General features: G+C 35.9%; 1 protein-coding gene across 1 annotated transcript in view; it reads left to right on the forward strand.

Annotated features, from left to right (window-relative positions):
- LOC108596226 (hemicentin-1) overlaps positions 1-14887 on the forward strand; it is a 178171-nt gene that overhangs the window by 122619 nt on the left and 40665 nt on the right. The window contains exons 3-4 of the mRNA XM_017981754.2: positions 1541-2346; positions 14110-14287. Coding sequence (XP_017837243.1) covers positions 1541-2346; positions 14110-14287 — 984 coding nt within the window. The remainder of the gene's footprint in view (positions 1-1540; positions 2347-14109; positions 14288-14887) is intronic.

Genomic DNA, 14887 nt, shown 5'->3' on the forward strand with positions numbered 1-14887 from the left:
TCTCATCTGTTGCTTATTCTCTTGTTTGCTGTCTAGCCTATGTAGGTAAATAGCTGCACATTGAATTGTTCATGCATAGACATTTGGGTCGATGCTTTATAGCCACTCAGTGTGAAAATGCTTTGGGAGCTGAAGCTTCAGCTGTGCATTTTGCATAGTTTACAATGTTGCTGCTGTGAAAGTGAAATCGAACTGCAAGCAATCAGCATTACTCAATTCTATAAGCAATAGGCTTAAAATAATAATAAGGTTATGCATTAGCTCACAAATTGACATTCAATTTGATCTTTAAATTTAAATATAATTTTATTTTAATTTTAACGAATCTTTTGATAAACTTGCTCTTACTTCATTAACATAGTTACAGAACATTTTAATCGAAGTTGCCTTTTGTATATAAATTCGATTTAAAATTCGAATCAGAAATGTTTTTCTTATTGCACACTTGCATTATTCAAATATTATTATTGTTAACAAATTAAACTAAAGATTATATAACAATAATATATATTCTATGGTTAAGCATTATTAGCATAAAGCTTAGAAATAACTGAGTTTAAGTGACAGCAGTCATGATTCTAGTCAATTCAATAACGAGCCAGCGATTCTCAAGAATAGATAGCAAGATTACAAAAGAATAAAAAAGTTTCGTTAAATTCTTATGTGCTCTTACTTTAATAGTTGCTCATAAGATTAAGCCAATTCCAATGACTTCTGATATAAGCTGTCTACATACATGCCTGACTATATTTGATGTAGATTTAGATCATTTTAATCGAAATTTTGTTTTTGTATGTAATTTCGATTTATGTTTTTTCGATGTTTTTCTAGTGGTTGTTAAACGGAAGAGTTTAAAACAATAATCTATAATCTTTTGTTAAACGAAAATAGAATACAGCCTAAGCTGAGAAGTAATTTATAATTTTATATATAATGGCAGTGGTCATAACTAGAACAATTCTTTACCATGACTTAAGGGCTTTGATACATAAGCAAGACTAAATTAAGAAATTTATTATATATATTTATCAAATTTATTAAATTACATATTATTCATTTAAAATTCATTTAAATATAGTACAAATTATATTTAATTAACGTAGCATATTATTATTGTGCTATATGCTTTAATTGAATTTAAGCTTTGCATTATTTCGGCGACTGATTGTTGCTCATTGCTGCTTGACCAAGTCACTGCCACTTATATTTTCTACGAAGCAATTGACTCTGAATTTGTTGGCATTTTTCTTAATAATTATATGTATATAAAGCAGCTTAAACAGCTTATTGCATATTTAATGTATAATTTACTTTAATTATAGCAAATGTCTGAATTGTATTTAAACAATTAAGCGAATCAAAAATGCTTTTAATTATGTGTTTAATATAAAGTTACCCAAGCTTAGCTCCGTCTCTGGTTCCACGAACAAATACTGACGCTTTTGATGCAGCTCACGCATTACTTAATAATATGTCTCTTGCAGATTAATATATCTTCTAACTATTTGCTCATCCTTTGCCTTCATCTGTCCTTTTGCAGGTACCACCAATACACAAGCACAGAATATCAATGCCAAGTCGCAATTAAAAACCACGCCCGCCGAGCACGCAGCCAACAAATGGCGCAGCATATCAGATCAGCAGACGCAGCAGTCGCAGCAGCTGCGCAGCCACGACGAGTTCATTGCGGCTGCACACAGTCTGCAGTCGGCAGTTGACCATAGCCACAATAGCAAAGCCTCGAAATGTGCCAAGAACTGCGCCAAGGCCAAACAAAAGGTGGCGAAGTGGAAGGCGCAGCTGAAGTCGCATCATGTGCATCAGGCGCATCGAGCGGCGGCACACAAGGAGGCCAAGCGGCGCTTGCGGCGCGAAACTGTCGAGGAGCAGGAGGAGATGGAGCAGGAGCAGCGCTCGACTAGCTCGACTGGCTCAAGCTCAACCACAGTGGCCACAAGCGCTGCGGTTGCGGCCTATGCGAACAAATCGCTGCCCGGACTGGTGGTGACCACAGTGAAGGCGAAGCGTGCGCGCTCTACGGTTCATTTGGCGCCCGAGGATATGAAGCCGAAGCCAAAGGAGCCAGTCATAATAATAGACGATGTGGAGGAGTTTGACAGCGGCACCTCCACACGCGATTTGTTTGCCAAGAGTCGCGAGGGCGAGGACTCAATGGACGAGGAGGGGCCGCTGGAGCCGCGTGTGCTGCCGCTGCGACCAGTGCCGCCCAATCCGTACGAGGACGAGGAAATGTCCGTTGTCTATGCCGAGCAGCACTCGGAGATAAGACTAATGTGCGAGGTGGATCTGGACATTTCATCCAGCATGTGGTACAAGAACGGTCAGGTAAGCAATTCCGCTCAGTCGAGCGAGCTCTCAGACAATTGTCACTTGCTTTATCTAAATGTCAAGCGAGGAGGCACTAAATGCAACTGTCAGAGCTGCCAACTTGTTTGCAGCTTTTGACTTTAATTGCATTCTTATGCCAGTGCCTGGGCCCAGTCTCCCTCGCATTCGCTTCCAAATGCCGCTGGCGACTCTAAGCTGCTGCCTCTGCTCTGCTCTCTTAAACTGTCTCGCTGTTTTTTTGCATTTTAATATTTGTACCCTAGAAATTCAAGTAACTGAGAGAGGTATATGAATATAAGAGATGTGGGAAATTTAACAATTTGATATGAAAGAAGGCAGAAGGAGAGGAAAAAGCTAAGAATTAACGCTCTAAAGCTTAAAAGTGTCTGTAGGAATTATAAATATGTATTTAGTATAACAATATATTTATTAAAATAAAGTTACAAATATGGATATATAAATATACAGAGCTGCCAAAGAAATCTGTGAAGGAATATTTTGGGTTCATCTCCTTCTCTCTCTCATTGCAAATCGTAGGAGGCACTGCACCTAGAGTGATTTTGTTTGGCGGCAAAGTATTGATTCTACCTATCATAAAAATATCTTAAAATGCTTCCTTTCATTGCTTGCTCTGTTTAATCGGAAACCTTAAGCCAATTCAAAGCTAATTTTGGGTTGGATTGAGGAAGATTTGATATTCTGTAATCTTTAATAAATACCTAGACGGACTTTCACGAGCGTTAAGCATGCAAAATTGTTAGCGAAGACAATAAGTACCTTCAATCCCTAAAAATATTCCCTCTTAAATTGGGCTTCAAGCACTGCTAAAATTATTATTAAAATATATTAAGTAACTAGAGAATGTTTTAGTTTTTTACCAAATTTAATTTCACTATCAATTTTCCCAAAAATATTCCCCCTTCAATAAGGTTTCAAATCATTTAGCTAGGGTATTTAACAGCTTCAAGTTCTGTTAAACTTTATTTGTACTTTTCATTTCTTTATTTCTATTTTTATTGTCGCCTGCATTGCGTTTGTCCTTTGTGTCTCGGATCAGCAGCAGAACTGCTGCCTTGCTGGCCCTGCTGTCTCTGCTGTCTGCTCTGTCCAACGTTCCATCTTTCCTGTTAGACGTCTCGAGTGCTATTCTTTCTCGCTGGCCTCGCAGTCTGGGTCTGGGTCTGGGCTTTTGTGCGCTTGGGCTCTTGGGTGCCTGCTTATTTGTCGCTTAAATGCCGCATTATGCAAATAGGATAATCGTTATTATTTGATAGTTTCTGATGTCAAAGGCATTTTAAGAGTTCATCTGTCAAGCGCGCGACTCCCCCCCTTCCCCACGAAAACACTCGAGAGCTTAGACGCTGCTTTGGCTGCTGCTTTTTGCGCGACTTCTAATTACAACTTTGCATAACGCCCACAAGTATGCTGCAAAATATTGTTGCACAAATGCAAATTACAGTTGCGCACAGCTTTGTTTTTTGTTTTGTGTTGTGCTTTGGTTTTGTTTTCTAGCCGCTTAACTAACAAGTTAAATTGAAAATGAAAATGCGTAAAAAGCGAACGAGCGAGCGCCAAAAAGTTCCTGCCTGGCAGCAAAAATTAACAAACATGGCGCAAAAGTTAACAAGCAGCCGACAAAAGTTATTGAGTTGTAATTGCAAGTGCAAACAGTCAACGTTGCCGCGCCACACTGCAACTCGCAACTCGCAACTTGCAACATGGCGTGGCAACAGCAAAAAGTGTAGTCTACCTTTTGGCGTAATGCAATTATGAAAGCCAAAAAGAGCGCAAAAATATAAAAATTACTTTTGCTGCAGCTGCTCGAAATTTATTAACATTTTTTTATGGGAGCAAAATTCTTTTTTGGACACTTATTTTTTATTTAATAGTTTTTATACTTTTAAGTGGAGTTTTTTATTTAATTTGTTAGTTGTCTCTGAAGCTGCCATTGAGTTATATTGGTTTTAAGAACTGTGAGCCTATAGTATACGATTTTAAAGAAACGAATAAAAGAATAGAAATAAACATTTTTTGACACTACTGAGTTCAAAAACTCTCTCAGCAATGCCCAGTTTGTATATCTCCTTTCAATCAATTTTATCAATAACATTCTTTATTTATTAGAAATTAAGCGCCAGACTTAGCGCAAATAATTTTCAAATGAATTATTCACGCGTATCTTGAAATCGTTTTTTTTCTCTTAATTAAAATCTTTATTTAATATTATTCAGGAACAGTTCTAATTAAAGCCTTTAACCTAAATTTTGTCTTACGTATACTATCTCCAAATTATGGTTATAATTAATTTTCATCTTATTATTTAGGAATAGGAGCGGTAAATTGGTAAATAATATGTTAATATTGCTATCTTAGAAACAGCCCAAAATGTCTTCTTTTGAGCCTGCGAATAGGAATAACCCCCTGTAATCTCCGGGCAAGACGATTACGGTGGGCAGTTAGTCGGTCATTGTATCTTCTAGAGGAGAACGAGATTTGGTCTTCAACAGGGCTCAGATTTAGGTCTTTGTGAAGCGTTTGGCCACTAACGTACCACTCACAGCCAGTGATTTGTCTTATTGTTTTGTTCTGGACGGTTTGGAGTCGTTTTCGGTGGGACGCAGCCGCCACTCCCCAAATTTGGATTCCGTATCTCCAAGTTGGTGCAATGATTGAAATCTATTAAAATTATTATTTTATATTAGCCTTGCATAGACTGCGTTGGAGAATAATTGAGAGCAAGATTTAGCGGACACAATTTTCATTTGAATTAGTTACGTCTGTCCTCCAATCTATTGACTAAACAATATGCTTTATTACCAACGATAAATCAGAAGTTAGCACATTCAATTCTATCGATAACATCGCATTTTAAAAAAATTCAGCGCGAAACACAATTTTTATAGAAATTATTCACGCCTGTCAAAAAATCTTCTGATATGTCTATTAAGTAAACAATATGCCTTTTTACCAACGATAATCAGCACTTCAGCATAATCGATACTATCGATAGCCTTGCATAGACTGCATTTAAAAATAATTAAGTGCAACTTGCGCTTGTTTTTACATAAACAATAACAACTAAACAGCTGTGCCCCGTTGTTCAAGCAAACTCTTTGTGCTCGAAACAATGTTTTTGTTGATTTTAAAGTTGCAGTTGCACTTGTTGTTCTTGCTCTTGTTGTGGTTGCTCTCTCTGTCTCTGTCTCTCTGTCTCTCTTTCTCGGCTGCTCTTGTGCTGTGTAAATTGCAACAGCCCAGCGAGTGGGCAGGCCAAGTTGTTGATGGGCAAATAATAGTTGAAACTAACAACAACAGCAGCAACAATATCAACACTTTGCTCTGTACGTGCCTTGGCTGTTGGTCTGTGGCTTGGCTTGGCAGTTAACTGGCCCAGGTGTAACTGTCTATATCTATGTGTGTGTATTGTGTGTGTGTGTGTCTGTGTGTATTGAAAATTGCCGTAGTTGTGGGCTAACATTGTTGTTGCCATATTTTGTTGACTTGCCACTGCTGTTGCTGTTGCTGCTGTTGAAGTTGCTGCGGTTGCTGTTTATTTTATAGAAAATTAAATTCAGCAATTTGCTGTCGCTGCTAAGCAGAAAATTCCCAATAGAATGCAACATATATATAAATGTAAACTAAAAATCGCGTTGAAAATCCACCAAATTGGCTGTCAACACGCTTTTGCGGCTTCGGCTGCTGCTGCTGCTGCTGTTGCTGCCACATGCTGCGCATTGCCAAGCAGCAGACACGTCTCATCATGTTGTCTATTGTTTGTGCTCTGGCTGTTGTCGCCGTCTGATTGCTGCACTTGTTTGCAATCTCTGCTGCTGCAGCTTCAAGTCGCATCTATCGATTGCGAATTTAGCTTTTATTTACCGTAAAAATTTGTCGCGCACCAAACGCTTCACTGTCTGTCTGTCCGTCCGTCCGTCTGTTCGTCTGTCGCCTGATGTTGCTGCTTATCAGCGAGCTTTTTGCCTCGTGCTTAGTCTGGCTTGAGCTGCTTTGTTTTCACACAATTTCGTTGGCTTTATTGCAACAATATGTTGCACAGACGACAATTGCCTGATATAAAGCTGGCGGTTTCAAATTTTGTTTTCTTATAAAGCGAACCAGACGTGCTCAAACAGCAGTTACCCTCGAATAACTTAAATATAGTTAAATACAGTAGCGTATATAGAAGTTCATACACTAGTTAGCTAATTATTAAAACTATTAAGAAGCAAAATATATGAGCACTAGAAAAGCTTTAAATCATACATTGGCTCGTTTGCTTTAAATAAGAAAAAAAAACATATTCTCATGTCTTACAGTCTAAGCTATTGCAAAAATTATCAGTAAAAATTTTAAAAACTTATTTAAAGTAATAAGTCGCTCATATTGGCATTGAGCCCCAAAAATCTTGATCATTTACATTATCAGCAGAATATTTTCAATTTATAAAGAATTTGAATGAAGTTTAAAAAGTTCTTAAAATACTAAATGTATTTAAGTGTTTTTATTTTATATTTTATCAATGAATTATCACTAATCATAGTCTGATCAGTCTAATTTAAAGTTTCGTTTTATAACTTTAGGCAGGCATTGGGCCTAATTAAAAGTTGAAAATAAAAGCCGTTGAATTCATCTTACGAACGATGTCAGCTTTCGTACTATGATACAAAATAATTCTTAGAAATTTATGATGTATGCTTATATATATTTATAATATTTTATATATTTATATATTTTACTCAAAATATATTAATATTAATATATTAATATTTTACTCAAAACCAAATAAAATATGGTATAAGAAAAAAGTTGTTAGCAAACATTGTCAAAAATTATTAAACGCTCGAAAAACTAAAATGTTTGCCGGCTTTTATTTAATTTAATACAAAAAAATATATATATTTTCCTTGCAGCATCTTTTATTTTTCATTCTTGAAATATTGCTGCTTTCTTTGCATAGTCTTTACAAAATGTGTGTTGGAATTAGCTGAATAATTTGCTTAAAATATATATAAAAGTTTATTCGTTATTAGTCGAGGTTTTATGAGCGCTCAAACAGAATATTTGCAAACATAAACTCATCATTGCAAACTTCTCTATGTTAAATAAATTTTTTTATAAAATTTATTACTAGTTCCTAGCGTTCATATGTTTTACTTTTATCTACGAACAACAATATATAAAATCGCATTATTTAAGTGGCTGCATTTATCTATCCGGCACTGTAGCCTGTCTGTAGTTTTTATGGCTAGCTCTCTAGCGATTGTCCCTTATTTATTGCCAATTGCTGCTTCAGTTGTTGCTGCTGCTGCTGCTAAGGTCAACAGACTGGAGCTTAGAGCTATTGCTGCTGTTGCTTTGAGCCTGTGCGCATTAATTTCGAATAGAACGCTTGTCAAAAGACGCGCTAATCCGCCATTAGTCAATTAGGCAACGCATTGCAAACTTAATGCAGAACATTAATAGAGAGCTGTGTGGCTTGAGCTGCAGCTTCAGAGTCTCTGTGGCAACTGCTGCAGTTGCAAGTAAATCACATCAAGCCAAGAAATTAATCACTCAGCCAAGCCTGGGAGTTGGCAAAGCCCCAAATGAGCATCAGCCAACAATGCGTTGTCAGCAGCGTGGAGCGTGGAGCGTGGAGGGGGGCGTGGCACAAGTTGCTAACACGCCGCTTACTTTGTACCTTTGACAAGTTTATTAAGTTAGTAACAATGTCGGCCATGCAGTGACTCCAAGCGCTGAGCTGAGCATCTCACAAGCAGCTGCTGTCGCTGGCAAATAAAATCAACGCCGCTGACGTTGCAACACACACACACAGATACACACACGCATAGACTTTTCCCCACGGTGCAATTGTATTAGTTGTGTTAAAACAAAAGCCAGCCATGTGCAAAGCGCAGAGACACAAGCGCTGCTCACTCAGCTCTCAGCTCTGTCTGTGGCAGCTTCAGCTACGAGGCGAGGCAGCGAGGCAGCCCGCCCGGCGATAAGGTGGCTGCAATTACAACAATGATGCGGCAACATTGTGCTGCAGCAACAACGTATATACATCAAGTTGCCGCAACACTGCAACACCGCAATTAAAATGCTCTTCTCTACTTGCGGTGCAACAAATTGAGTTGTGAGCTCAACACACACACACACACACACACATGAAATTTGCATACAGTTTTTGTGGCTAGAAAGTTGCCACAGGCATATTAGCTAAGCTTTCAGCCAAACATCCTTCTATTCCTGTTTTGCTAAAAATTAAAATAGCTCTGCTAATAGCATTGCAAATAGCTTTAGTTTCTTTTTAATTCACAGCAAATTCAATTAAAATTTTCGTTGAATTTGCATTTCAAAATGCAAACATAATTAACAAATGCTATTGAATGTGTGCATCGATACACAAAATGGCATAGATAAGTTAATTTCTCACTAAAAACATTTAATAAAAATAATAAGATCAAAGATTGACTTAATGCTATTGTGAAATTTTAGATTATTGCATTAATTATTGATAGAGTTGAAAGTCTAGTAATCTTTCTAAGTTGTAAATGCTTTTAGCCATGCATCAACTTGTTTATTTATTAATAATAATCTATTTATTTAATTCGTAAAGTGGATTTTTTTTTTACAATATAATATTATTCATAATAAAATTTTGATATCAAACAAATAATTGAATTCCAATTCTATTTTTGACATAATCATAACCAAACTTGTTTATTTATTAATAATAATCAACTTATTTAATTTGTATAGTGGTTTTTTTATTATAGTATAATATTATAAATAATAAATAAAAATAACAAAATTTGGATACAAGCAATTAATTTAATTCAAATTCTATTTTTGACATAATCATAACCAAAACTACTTTTTATTAATTTACTCAATGAAAAAGAAAAATAAATTCTATAGAATCTATTTAGCTACAATATAAAATTCTTTAATAAATATAATTCTATATTTTCTACATTTGGCTAAGCTTAGCCTACACTTCGGATTATTAAGTCATATATATAATTTCACTTTCGTTTAGTTAAAAAAATACCAAAATAAAAGCAATAAATATTACTTGATTTAAAAAATATCATTTAATTATTACGAATAAAAACAACAAAATGAAGCTCAATTAATAAAATTGTTTAGTAACTCAAAAACAAAAGTGTTTTGAATTAAAATGATCTGGGTCATAGCACAATAAACTTTTGCACATTATTCTTTGCACATTGCTATGTTAATTATATATACAATCTGGTTTATTATTTTAACAAATGCTGCTATGGCATTCGCATACTTATTGTCTGTCTGTTGCTTTCTTTTTTTTTTTTATTTAATTCTGGAAAAGCAGAAAAAAAAGAAAACAATTTGTGATTGCATTTCAGCTGCTGTTTGCTGACTTGTCTGCAGCAACAACTTGAACAATAACAACAACAATTACAACTCCCTAGCTTGGCATATAGAACACACTCGTCTCTCTCTATGTGTGTGTTGCCTTGCCAAGCGCATATTGCAACTGCAACTGCGGCAATGACATGCGACAAGTGTTGCACTGACAGCTTGCAACATGAGCGACTTTTGTTGTACTTTCTGGAGCGTTGCACACAATGCATTAGAGTCCTGCCCCAACCCAAGCTCCCACAGCTTGTTTGAGTGCCTGCCAACAGTCTGTCCGCCCCACACACACACACACACACATGTGTATCTATGTGTGTGCCAAAGAATTTATTGTTGAAAATTATCAAGAGGCTAATATATTTGCCGAAAGCAATTTCAAGTTAGTAGCTTTGGGCCAACAGCGAAAGGCAGCGCGCGCTCTCGCTGGCAGCGAATAATGTTTGCTGACAAGATTTTTGCAATTCCAAGCAAAGTACACACACACACACATACAAAGTGTGTGCATAGATAGTTGTAAGCAGACATTTCCCTAGAATGCAAGTCGTGCTATATGTTGCTCTGAATATAATTGATGCTTGTCGTCTAATTTGAAGTGAAGAATATTTCTGGAAGCAGCAGCTAGTTAACTAAGTTTTGAATTAAACATTTGTTAAAGCAATTATCTTACTGTTTATCGGGATTGTAAAAGTGACATGGAATTAATTCAATATCTAAATAATTCTTTAATAATGAAACGAAGCGTAATTCAAATTCAGATTGAAATAAAATTAATGCATTCAAGTATATTTTAATTTAAAATGAATAAAATTAAAAAATGATTTCAATCTTTTACATCTGTGCTACTTATAATATATTTAAATTACTTTTTTAATATATTCTTTACTCAAAACATTTAAAAGTTTACACTTTATGAGCTTTTTATACCAAAGAGTTCGATCTTTTAGTTTAGCGGGCTATGCTTACTTCTTTTTTAGAGTTGCTCAGGTTCAAAGTTATCGATATGTGTGAAGCTTGCTTAATAGCAAAGTTTATTTTATATTGTTTATTATTTATTAATCATCCTTGCTTATGGTACGTTATGGTACGAAGTAGTCATTAAGCCCTTGAATTTGATATTTAACTTAATCCAGGCTTAAATTTTAAATAAATAATTTAATTAATTAATTAAATAACTATTGATATGTGTAAAGATTGCCTAATAGCAAAGCTAATATTATAGTGTTTGATTTATAAAATGATTATTTATAATCTTTGCTTATTCTACTTATGAACTCAAAACTAAACTTATTCCAATGCATTAAAAACTATTCGACAACTGGCAAAAGCAAAAATAATTACAAATTTAATAAATTAATATGAAGGTTGCCCAATAGTTAAGTTCATATTAAATTGCTTCTTATTTATTACTAGTATTTATTTATGAGCTTCGCTTATTCTACTTCTGAGCTTAAAACTTAACTTAATGCAAGCTTAAATTATGGCTCACAAACAATTCGAACACAGGTGCCAATAACCAAAAATAATTATAATTTGCATTGCCTATAATTGTAGCTTTTTCAAAATTTGTTTATTTTATTATTCACACATAAAATATTATGTAAATTCATTACACGATTGACAAAATTTCAAATGCGCAAAAAAAAAAAATAACACAATCCAATTAGAACAGACAATACGTAATATTATTAAAAATATTTGTTGTCATATATGCGAAATACTTTGCTCAGATAACTACCTATGTGTGTCTGTGTGTGTGTGTGTGTGGCAATTGGCATGGTCAGCTACAGATAACGAGGCTGCAAATTATGCAAAGTTATGCGCCAGTTGGCAACATGTAAAACTCGCCTGGCGCCTTCAAATATGCAACAATTTATGCGAATTGACGCAGCTGCATAACAAAAACACGCACACATGAAAACACAGTGAGTGGTGGGGTGGGATGGGTTGGAAAAAAAGTCATAATTACCAGAGAACAGATCGCTGGACGAGAAGCGAAGTGAGCGTGCAATTTAATGCCCAACAATGGGGCCAACCAACTGGGTTTGGGGCTTGGACATTTCGCTGCCGCTTGGGCTGCCACCGAAGCCCAAAACAATCGAGCATGTAATCCGCTGGCCGCTTGACGCTGTAAACAAGGATTTGCCACGCTCATTTAGCGCTTTTGTCTAGCGGCCATGTTGCCAAACCAGAAATCTCACACACACGCACACATACGACAGATAGATATAGCACAGGTGTGTATGTGTGTGTGTGTGTTGCACCGGCAAACGGTCGCCAAAAACTCGCATCTCTCTGGGCCATGGCTAGCTCATAAATTTCCGACTGAATGCGCCGCTGCACAGCCTGAAAATCCAGTTGCCAGTCAGATGCGTTTGCCTCTGACTCTGACTCGGACTCTGGTTCTGGCTCTGGCTCTGTTGCCTGGTTGGTTAATAAATTTCAGCAATGGACATGAACGCTGCGGCGACTGCAGCAAATGCTCAACGGAAGTCGACTGACACACACACAAACACACACACACACATTTATATTTATTCTATACATAGATACTTGCTTGCCAACTCAGCACGCATAAATATTTGCGTTGCATTTTAGAAAAAAACTACGAAAATAATAAACGCGCGACTAACAAAAATTGAAAAGCCACACGCAACGCAACAAACGGAAACGGATATGCAAGCAAACAAAAATATTTTTGTATATTATACACAGAAATTCATATTTATATTTAATTTTCGTTTTATTTGCAATTATTTAGTTGGGCAAACAAGCTCAAAGCAAATATATTCCACAATTTTCACTAAATTATCGAATATCAAATGTGAAACAAGCTGACGTAATTGGAAACAAACTATAGAAACTTTCCATATAAAATTATTAATTAATAAATGTAAATCTATAATAAAATTTATTCAGAATATTATGCAGCTGAATTCAGTTGTATTCTGTATTATACAGTATTATATATTCCTTAAGTCTGATAAATAATAAATTCCTAACACGAAATATAAAATTTGAGTTCGGCTACGATAATTTATCCGAAACTCGCCATCGAATCCTTAATTAAAGTCTTGCATGCCCATTAAGTTGAGCTTTATGAAACTCAGTGCATTGCCTAAGAAGTTTGCGTCCTCTTCATTATTTTCCTCATATATCGGCAGTAAAATGCTGATAATTCCTAGTTTGACCAAAGAAAGCGGTCTATGTACGAATTTCTATTTATTTTGTAAAATCTTGTGCTTCAGCGGAAAATCTGAAGCCGAATCTAACAAAAGCACTCACTTACTAATAAAAAAAAAATAAAAGAATATAATACAATTTGATTTGGAGCTTTAATTTGAAAATCTGAATGCTAGTGCCCAAGGAGCTTATCGTTGAAAGCGGGTGGCCACTAATTCGATGGTTAAAATGTCCTTTTGAACAATTTGTTAGCAGTTTAACTTTAAAAAATCCAAAATATTCCAAAAGAACTTAAAGCATACAATTATTAATTATTCTTAATTCAAAGATTCAAAAATCTATAGGTTAAACTCTTGCTTATATTGCTTGAGCTTAACTGCCATTTTACTGCCATAGAAAGTCGCTTTAAACAAATAAAATAATTTATATTTGAAGCGAGGGGAGGGGCATGCCCAACTTATGTACTTAGCACAGCTTATGACGCAGCACAAAAGTTAAGCTCTTGTCTACAAATGCAATTAAAATTATTTATGATTTATTTGAGCAACAGAGTCACGCCCACTCAACGAAAAAACAAAGAGAGAACGAGAGAGAGAGAGAGAGAGAGAGAGAGAGAGATATATACATAAGTGCATGATATAAAGTTATCGCATTTGAATGTGCATATGAATTTCAGTGAAAGCCACAGACCGAACCCGTAGGCCAACAACTGTTGCCCACAATAATTTTTTTGGTTTTAAATATTATTTTTTTGCCATGCAGTAAGCCAACAGTTCATTGTTGGGGCTCCATGGCACAGTAGCCAGTGCTCAGTGCTCAGTGCTCAGTTGGATAATTTCTGTTGCGGGAACAATCTCATTTAATTGTCATAATTGTGTGTGTGGGTGTGTGAAATGAAATGTAATAAAATGGCAACTGGCAAGTGTAAATAAATGCTCTCGCATGTATTAATACATTCAAATTGCAATTGTTGCATACGAGTGGGTGGTGGGCGGGTGGGCTATAACATTTATAATGAAATTTATAAGCATTTAATGCGCTGCATTAAAAGTTTAAAGAGCGAGTGCAGCAGCAGCAGTTTTTGCATAATTTGCACATTGCCTGCAAAACTCAAGTGACATTACTTTTAATGCCTGCAAAACTTGCTAAGCGACTAATTCCTTGCTCTTCCTTCTTTTTTTCTTCGCTTTGGAACAGGTGGTGCATGCCATGGACCGCACATCGCGCATCACCGACTATCGCTTCATCAAGGAAGCTAATGGCGCGCTAACCATCACCAATGTGATGCTCGAGGACGACGGCAAATGGCAGTGCGAGGCGGAGAATACGCGACGCTATACGGAAAATGCTCGACCCGTCAAGTTGGTCGTCCTTGGTAAGTGCCAGCCAGCCAGTCAGCCAAACAACAACTAAACTTTTAAGCTTAGATTAGGCGAAAAGAAAATGCAAAAAAAATACAAACGAAAACTTTAGACAAATATTAAAAAAGTCGTTACATTTGCAAAATTAGCTAACCGCCAACTCGAACGTGCTGCGTGAGGCAGCAATGAGCCAAGTCGAGCATTTTCAAGTTTAGCCCCATGAAAATTCGCATCCTAGACAAGAACAACTATGAATAAGTACGTTTGAGTGTGGGCGTGACACTTAACGCGCAATTTTCTTTTGTTTTTAAAGTCCGAATAATACTTTAAGCGACATTTACTATAAGCAGTATAAATATTAAAGTATATAGAAATCAATAAATATAATTATGCACAAGTTAAAGTAATAAAAGAAAATAGTTAGATAAATATTGCCAGTTACATAGCCGATATAGCATATATAAAATAGGCCAAAATGCATAAATATAATTCGACAGCTTCACAAACTAGATGAGAGTAAAGACATTAGACAGGAATGCTGGGGAAAATCTATAAAGTTAAAAAGTCTACGATATCTTTAAAATCTGAAAAAACTTATCAAACTATAGGGCGAC

Source organism: Drosophila busckii, chromosome 2R, assembly GCF_011750605.1.
Source record: "Drosophila busckii strain San Diego stock center, stock number 13000-0081.31 chromosome 2R, ASM1175060v1, whole genome shotgun sequence".
Taxonomy (NCBI): domain Eukaryota; kingdom Metazoa; phylum Arthropoda; class Insecta; order Diptera; family Drosophilidae; genus Drosophila; species Drosophila busckii.